This window comes from Petromyzon marinus, unplaced genomic scaffold, assembly GCF_048934315.1.
Source record: "Petromyzon marinus isolate PM22_M1 ecotype Great Lakes invasive population unplaced genomic scaffold, UKy_Petmar_22M1.pri1.0 PM_G_Scaffold_14, whole genome shotgun sequence".
NCBI classification, from domain to species: domain Eukaryota; kingdom Metazoa; phylum Chordata; class Hyperoartia; order Petromyzontiformes; family Petromyzontidae; genus Petromyzon; species Petromyzon marinus.
Window position 1 is genome coordinate 1,575,295 of NW_027422695.1, and position 9,034 is coordinate 1,584,328.

The window sequence follows — 9,034 nt, forward strand, 5'->3', positions numbered from 1 at the left end:
GCTGCTGCTGCATCATTTGTTGCTGATGTTGCTGCTGCTGTAGTGGCTGTGGCTGCTGCTGCTGCTGTTGAGTTGACTGGTGAAGAGGCACACGTGGTATGGCTGAGGCTGAGTGGGAGGGCTGCTCAGAGTGGACAGCAGGATTTTCCTGAAGCTCCAGGACCTGCTTCCTGTTGAAGTTGTATTTACTGAAGAGTTCGAACACAGGGGGAGGACGTAGAGTTAGAACAGACACACAGGTCCATGCCTGTGGGTCTAATCATGTTAGGTTCAAGCCCATCTTGACACACACAGGTCCATGCCTGTGGGTCTAATCATGTTAGGTTCAAGCCCATCTTGACACACACGGGTCCATGCCTGTGTGTCTAATCATGTTAGGTTCAAGCCCATCTTGACACACACAGGTCCATGCCTGTGGGTCTAATCATGTTAGGTTCAAGCCCATCTTGACACACACAGGTCCATGCCTGTGGGTCTAATCATGTTAGGTTCAAACCATCTTGTTATCCTTGAACCCAATATCACACCGTGCCCTTGACAGCAATATAATAATTTAACATCAATAAAAACATCTAGGATGTACTGCAGTAATTAACACCACTGCATAGTACTGTCCTTTGTAGTAGTTTGTCCTCAATATAACATAAGTGGAAACAACCCTGGGGCAAAATCTGAAAAGCATACTCTCCAATCTCTAAAAATTAAGAGTGTGCAACTTAATGTTGTTATGTTTAAATAACGGTCGCTAAGCACAGGCCCAAAATACTAAGAAGCCAGCAACAGCACCGTAAGAATGTCTAATCGTTTAGCGTTCATCTGCTTATTTAATTCAGCAAGGTGATGAGAAACCTCAACCATAAGGGCCCATCTACCAATGAGTCACAAGGCACCATGGGTAATGCTGGAGCGCCTCACCGAGTCTCAGGGCATCCGTGATGGACTAGGACGTGAAAATTCGCACGCACAGGAATCCACATATCAGCTTCATTTAGTCGTCATGGATATTGCTTAAAATATTTGCCATCTGTTGCACAATGGCATACTCTTTTCGATTTGAAGCTTTCATGACTGCAAGGATTAATCTTCTTTCGTTCTTTCGGTAAAGTCACCACCACGTAGAATGAGAATAAAATAACACAATAAAATTCTCACGACGTTTCGGCCACAACGCAAACAGGTCTGTACCAGTCACCTGAAGACGGCCGCTTGCGTTGTGGCCGAAACGTCGTGAGAATTTTATTATTTTATTTTATTATTTTATTCTCACTCTACGTGGTGGTGACTTTACCGAAAGAACCAAAGAAAATGGCATACTCGTTGTTTTTAGTCTCTTGTCATGCCAACTTGACAACAGTATTTGTCCTCTGGAGACACTGGCCTCCACCGTGTGAATGTTGAATCGACACGACTACCTCGGTCCCACCGACATCGCTCATTTGACCTGGGAGACAACTTTCACTTTGACTAACAGTTAATCTTAAAGCAGTGATGGTTTGGGCAGCAGTGATGGTTTGGGCCGCGACGCATAACCTATATTCAATTTAACTTGGGTAAATTCGGCTTTAACGGGTAACCGGTATTGGTTTGTAAACATAAATTGTGGAGAGAAAAGAGCGCGTTGCTGCCTCGTGAGCCACAACTCAGTCTTAATAGGTCTCTTAAACGGTCACTTAGGAGAGCTTTGTGTTGTTTTGTCGTGCAAATCACCAAATCAGCTGCTCCACGCACGGCAGGATCATCTCCCAGGCGAGGCCAGTGAAGTGTTGCATGTACAGAGTCCACGCAGAGGGTAGCTTCACTTCTATACGGGCCAATGCTATGCTTGCAGCCGCCACCACGGATGGCCGGAAACTCAGGAATACGTGGTCTGCATACACACAAACAAAGACAAAAACCCTCCGTTTAGCCTTAACAGACTGTTGGGGCAAGTGCTGCTGGCGAGTAGCAGCAGCTATGAAGGCCGGCACTGTGGCACACGAGGGGGTGGGTGGCCAGCACCATGCCCGGCCGCCTTTGTCTCCCCAGTGCTGGCGATGTTTACACACCGCATTGAGTTACTCATTTGAGGCCGAGTCGACCTAGGGTAGGCCCAGGACCGGTTCAGATAATTGTCACCGGTGATAGCCGTGAGCGGGCATTGAACCAGGGTGTCCAGGGTCGTAGCTGCAGCGTAGCGCTAACTGCTACACCACCTCTACCCTGCACACAGGAATGACAGGCAGGCACACACACAGACGCTTAAACGCACAAGCACCCAGTGAACGAGGAACGTTGGGCCAACGGCACCCTGAACATTTGAACAAACATTCCGACTAGAATTTTGATTTAAAGCTTTCGTGACTGCAGTAATTCATATTCTTAGCTCTTTCGGTAAACTCACGTTGAAGGGAAACAATAAAATAATAAAATATATAAAACAATAAAAAAATTCTCACGACGTTTCAACTATAACACAAACGGTCATCATCAGGTGTGAAAACCAACGGCAAGAAACATTTGAAAGAAGTGGCGTTTCCTATTTATTTATTTATTTTTGAACGGTGTGCCGCTTTTATTTATTTACTTTTAGACATCAGCGCCACGGGCAGCGATTTGGCAGTTTGTTTAGAAGGACTAGTCCATCTATGTGTAGTGGGTTCGAATTAGGTGCACACACGACTCCTTGGGAGGCAACGCTAATTTATTAGAACGGTAAGTAATATAACACTGTACATAAGGTGGTGACCACCGATCTACTCTAGCTAACACATACTTCTCAAATACTCTAGCGTGACCCAGCCAGGTGGGCTACTGCCAGGTCCGCTGACTGGAGGCTTGACTCTTCTTGGCGTCTTCACGATGCATCTTCGTTCTTGATACGGGCAGCCTCGAACCTCGTGAGGAGGCTGCTTATATGGGCCTCGGCGTGCCCGGGCCCCGCCCCGGCCACGCCTCCCTTCGAGAACCCTCTCGAAGCCCCCCTGCTGTCCACGTGCCCTCCGAGGTGCCCCCTAGGCCCCCGGCCCCCACTGGGGTCCAGTCACGTGTCCAGCCGGGGTCACAGAGTGCCACGGCCTCACACCACCCTCGTGGCCTCCCGAGCCCAGCACCGGCCCTGACGTCATTCCCGCATCCAGCCGGGATGACGTCATGCGTGTGTGTAGACCCGCGTGGTCATGATGCTCCCCCACATAGTGACGTCACGCTTGTGCGTGTGTACACAGTAGTGATGCTACCATCACTACATATGTTCTGAAAAGAGGAGGGGGGAGACGAAAAATTAATGTATGCTGTCTGAAAGCCACCGTAAGCGTGACCAGGTCTTAATTGATTGTTCACGCTTACGGTGGCTTTCAGACAACATACATTAATTTTTCGTCTCCCCCCTCCTCTTTTCAGAACATAGATGGACTCGTCCTTCTAAATAAACTGACAAATCGCTGCCCGTGGTGCTGACGTTTTTTTATATATAAATAAATACCCCATTTAAAAATAAAGAAATTAATGCAAACTGACACACCTGATGACGACCGTTTGTGTTATGGTCAAAACGTCGTGAGAATTTTTATTGTTTTATATATATTTAATTGTTTCCCTTCAACGTGACTTTACCGAAAGAGCTAAGAATATCAACATTCCGACATTGGACAAAAAATATATATATTCGGTGACGTTTCAGGCACTGCCCCTTCTGTCGCTGGTCACCTTAGCGCTGCAAGGCCGGTGCCTACGAAGCGCTCCTCTACAGCTCTGCGAGCACCTTGCAGGGCGAGCTGAAGGAAGTGGGCCGTGTACTTGGTCGTGTACGCGTGCCGGTAGGACGAGCCTCCAGCCGGGGCGTCCTCACGCCGCGACAGCCACAGGAAGTAGTCCACGAAGTGCGCCGCTGTGGGCGTGCACAGGTTCCAGTCGAGTGTACGCAGCAGCAGGAACTGTGCAGGGGGGAGGCAGATGGGAGAGTGGGCTGGCACAGCACAGCTGCCACCACTCCGTGAAGCATTCAGTCCGCCACGCTGCTGTGTGTTGCCTGGAGGGTTTATTCGGTGCATGGCTCGCAAAACAGTTCAAATGTCTGGTCAAGGAGTCAACTCGGCCCTTCGTCTGCATGGGTAAATGCAATGACCGTCATATTCTTTTGGGTCTTTCGGTAAAGCCACGTAGATTTGAAAAATTAATAAAAAATATCACGACGTTTCCATCGCAACGCAAGCAAATCGTCACGGGGTGATTGTTTTACGGAGAGACTGAGCCCCACCATAGGAAGGGAGAATTTCCTGCACTTGTTCCAGCGCCGTGCAAATAAATGAGCACCACTCCACGTGCATTTGTCAGGTCTGCTGTGGTAATGTTATCCTGCAGCTTTTGCCTTCCTGTTATCTAGTAAGAAGACACGCTTCTATATTCAAATTCGGGCTGTACATTCAAATTGTCTACGGAATAATTAGTTGGCATGAAACAGAGATGATGTGTTCATACTCTTTGGGTCTTTGACGTTTCGATCGCAACACAAGCAATCACCTGAGGACGACTGCTTGTGTTGCCATCGAAACGTCGTGATTTAAAAAAAATATTTTTCCATCTACGTGACTTTACCGACAGACCCACAGAGTAAGATCGTAAAGTAACAAGACAAAACAATTGGTTTCTTGAATCAAATCGTGACCTTGAATCATGACAATGCACGGAACGGTTCTGGGGTGAAACATTGCATGCCGAATTAACAGGGGCATGCAGCTACCTCCGTCTGCTGCAATTCCTCCTTGGACAGACTCAGCCCTTGCTTGGTCATCACCTCCAGCCGGTTCACCCAGTCCAGTCGCGGCACCTGCTCATCCATCTCCTCGAACTTGGCTGCGCAGGGTGTCAGGGACACGCATGCCGACGGTGAGCAAGCGACCAAGCGTGCGAGCGAGAGATAAGCGAGTGATCGGGTGATCGGGTGGGTGGGTGGGTCACGTGAGCGATTGACCGACCTGCTATAATGAGGTAGCAGATTGAGCAGGTGTAGAGGCAGCGGATGGTGATGTCGTGGCGGTCGATGAACACGTCTAACATCGGGATGGCCAGGTGGTGCGTGGCCACACTCAGCTGCAGGCGCTCGCTCAGCGTTGCCAGGAGGTCGACGAAGTGGCGACGGAGGTGCAGCTGGGGCGAGCGTGCGCAAAACCGAGGCAGCGACAGCTCCTGCGAGGGGGAAAAAACAGAGGACACGGGGTTGGGAGAGCAGTTGGGACGCTGCGGAGTTGGGTCAAGAGGTCAAGTGTTTTGAAACGATAATAGATTATTCTGGGGGGTCTAAGGAGGCGACGCGCCTGGTTACGGTGGGCCACAGCCTTTAATTTTCGCCGTCACGCAAACCAAGAGTGACAAAAGCCACGGCCAAATTGTCTCCCTGTTCAAGCGAGTGAAAGATGGCGAAGAACTCATTCGGTAGTCCTCAGCCTATGATGAAAAAAAACCATAAGGTGTGGAGATCCGTACCTCCAAAGCACAGCCACTTTTATTCTTCCACAAGGTACCGTATCGCTCGTGTTATAGTCCCCGGAGAGATAGGGGGCCGGGTCGACCCGCTGGCCAGGATTGAACTTGCAACTTTCCCACTGCGAGTCGAGCACTCAAACGTACGTGCCGTGTAAATCAGTTCGTGGGATTTGCGTCTGCGTGTAGGAGGCCTATTAATGAGAGAGGCGGATACCTTCTCTCGAAGGACGCGGTAGACGTCGTCTGCCAACTCGCCTTGCCACCACTCGCTTCTGTCCATGTCTTGGTTAGTCGCTCGCGCCTCGTGCTCAGGAGTTTATTACTTGGGCAGGCACGTGCTGGGTACACACAAGTGTTCACGTGTGGAGTTTATTACTTGGACAGGCACGTGCTGGGTAGACACAAGTGGAGTTTATTACTCGGACAGGCACGTGCTGGGTACACACAAGTGTTCACGAGTGGAGTGTATTACTTGGACAGGCACGTGCTGGGTACACACAAGTGGAGTTTATTACTCGGACAGGCACGTGCTGGGTACACACAAGTGTTCACGAGTGGAGTTTATTACTCGGACAGGCACGTCCTGGGTGCACACAAGTGTTCACGAGTGGAGTTTATTACTCGGACAGGCACGTGCTGGGTACACACAAGTGTTAACGAGTGGAGTTTATTACTCGGACAGGCACGTGCTGGGTACACACACAAGTGTTCACGAGTGGAGTTTATTACTTGGACAGGCACGTGCTGGGTGCACACAAGTGTTAACGAGTGGAGTTTATTACTCGGACAGGAACGTGCTGGGTACACACAAGTGTTCACGTGTGGAGTTTATTACTCGGGCAGGCACGTGCTGGGTACACACAAGTGGAGTTTATTACTTGGGCAGGCACGTGCTGGGTACACACAAGTGTTCACGTGACAGATTTGACGTCACAGCTCACTTGCCGTGCAAAAATTAAATGCATTATTGAGCCCCCCCCCCTAAAAAAATATACAAAAGTGTATTTTCATAATGTTTGCATGGTGTACAGTCTGGAAAGTACCCACATGGCAAATTTCCAGTTTGTTGCATGTGGAGAAGTACAGACAACACACACAATCACAACTTTGCCTTTCATATATATGGAGATTACCACAGGTTATACCCACGGGCACTTCGTGCTCAACAGAGCATTAAGAATTCATAATAAAGGTTTTTGGGTTAGATCGCGTTTATTTATAAATGTGTCGTAACCCTCCACCACCCGACACGGCCAATCAGCAAAAAAAGTGTCACGTTGACAAAAGACAAATAATTCACTACTTCAGCCCACCGGTGTGTTGAAGAGTTAATCCACATTTACAGTTTGAGTACGACGTTTCGCTGGTAAATACATCCAGCATCATCAAGCAATTCGCCAGAATGGTAAAGCCCTCGCTTGCTCCCGGTTTTTATATAGAGCAGCAGGGTGACGTCATCACTTAACTCATATCAGGTGCAGTGATTAGAGGCAGAGGGGGGGGGTATTGTAATTATATAATCGATTAGTAATCAGTCATTGGTTTTGATTAGTAGATGAGTTGTAGATTAGTAATTCTTTAAATGTAATGTGTATTATAATGTGTATGTGTATTATTTAATAAACGCGATCTAACCCAAAAACCTTTATTATGAATAATATTGGTCGCGAAAGCCTACGTGTTAAACAGAGCATTAAGAATAAAGGCAGAATTTTCACAACACTTGGAAAAGAAACTACATTTACAATTTTTGCAAAAAAATTACACATTTTCCCACGCGTAAAAAATTCAATCGTTATTGACACGTGTGCAAACTTCATAATGTGTTTGCTTGAGCAACACCGATTACATTATTGACGAAATCTTAAAAGTGCTCATGCTAAACCGGCTTCCAAACGTCTCAAGCTCACACCCTACCCCCCGCTATGCATGTGGAATAATGTAAAAAATGTGTCCCGTTATGATGAAAAACAAAACAAAGTCTTACCAAACACTGTCCATTATTACACGGCGGGAAGGGAAATCGTTCAGTTAACAAACCGTGATTGTTTTAACGCCTCAATATGTCACGATATAGTCTAAATACAGCAAGTCTCAAGTCTTTCACGGTAACTACGGACGGAGCGGGCAGCACGCAGCCACGTGGGAGTCGTCACGTGACGCAGCCGCCGACTCCCAGGACTCTCCACGCCCCGGAAGTGCTGCTGAGCGCCGGAAGCCGGAGGTGACGCGTCATCCGTGAGCCAGGGACTGCTGATTGGATGAGGTGTGGGCGTGGCCGCACCCGAGGGGGAGGCGACGGCCAGGGGATAAAGGGGGGGGGAGGGAGAGACCCACAGAGACCCATACTCATAGAGACCCACACAGACACCCACAGAGACCCACAGAGACTCATAGAGACCCATACTCATAGAGACCCACACAGACCCACACTCACAGAGACTCACACAGACACCCACACTCACAGAGACCCACACTCACAGAGACTCACACAGACCCACACTCACAGAGACCCACACTCAAAGAGACTCACACAGACCCACACACACAGAGACCCACACTCACAGAGACCCACACAGACCCACACTCACAGAGACCCATACTCACACAGACCCACACAGACCCACACTAATAGAGACCCACACTCACAGAGACCCACACAGACCCACAGAGACCCACAGAGACCCACACAGACCCACAGAGACCCACACTCACACAGAACCATACTCACACAGACCCATACTCACAGAGACCCACAGAGACCCACACTAACAGAGACCCACACTCACAGAGACCCACACCCATACTAACAGAGACCCACACTCACAGAGACCCACAGAGATCCACACTAACAGAGACCCACACTCACCCACACCCACAGAGACCCATACTCACAGAGACCCACAGAGATCCACACAGACCCACATTCACAGAGACCCACACAGACCCACATAGACCCACAGAGACCCATACTCAAGAGACCCACACCCACAGAGACCCACACTCACAGAGACCCACACAGACCCACAGAGACCCACACTCACAGAGACCCACACAGACCCACAGAGACCCACACTCACAGAGACCCACACAGACCCACAGAGACCCACACTCACAGAGACCCACACAGACCCATAGAGACCCACACTCACAGAGACCCACACAGACCCACGCTCACAGAGACCCACACAGACCCACACTCACAGAGACCCACACAGACTCACAGAGACCCACACTCACAGAGACCCACACTAACAGAAACCCACACAGACCCACATAGACCCACACTCACAGAGACCCACACAGACCCACACAGACCCACACTCACAGAGACCCACACAGACCCACATAGACCCACACTCACAGAGACCCACACAGACCCACAGAGACCCACACTAACAGAGACCCACACAGACCCACATAGACCCATACTCATAGAGACCCACACTCACAGAGACCCACACAGACTCACAGAGATCCATACTCACAGAGACCCACATAGACCCACAGATACCTATATTCACAGAGACCCACACAGACCCACATATACCCATACTCATAGAGACCCACAGAG

At 49.3% G+C, this 9,034-nt stretch overlaps 1 protein-coding gene across 1 annotated transcript; it reads right to left on the minus strand.

The window, feature by feature from the left end:
• Nucleotides 1-1,703: 1,703 nt before the first annotated feature.
• On the minus strand, nt 1,704-7,644 carry LOC142910240 (cyclin-J-like). The gene is made up of 6 exons (XM_076059946.1): nt 7,448-7,644; nt 5,675-5,798; nt 4,953-5,163; nt 4,718-4,830; nt 3,740-3,911; nt 1,704-1,867 (listed from the first exon to the last, which is right to left on the minus strand). Exons 2-6 carry the CDS (start codon nt 5,738-5,740, stop codon nt 1,704-1,706), a joined length of 726 nt encoding a protein of 241 aa, XP_075916061.1. The 5' UTR covers nt 5,741-5,798; nt 7,448-7,644.
• Nucleotides 7,645-9,034: the final 1,390 nt, after the last annotated feature.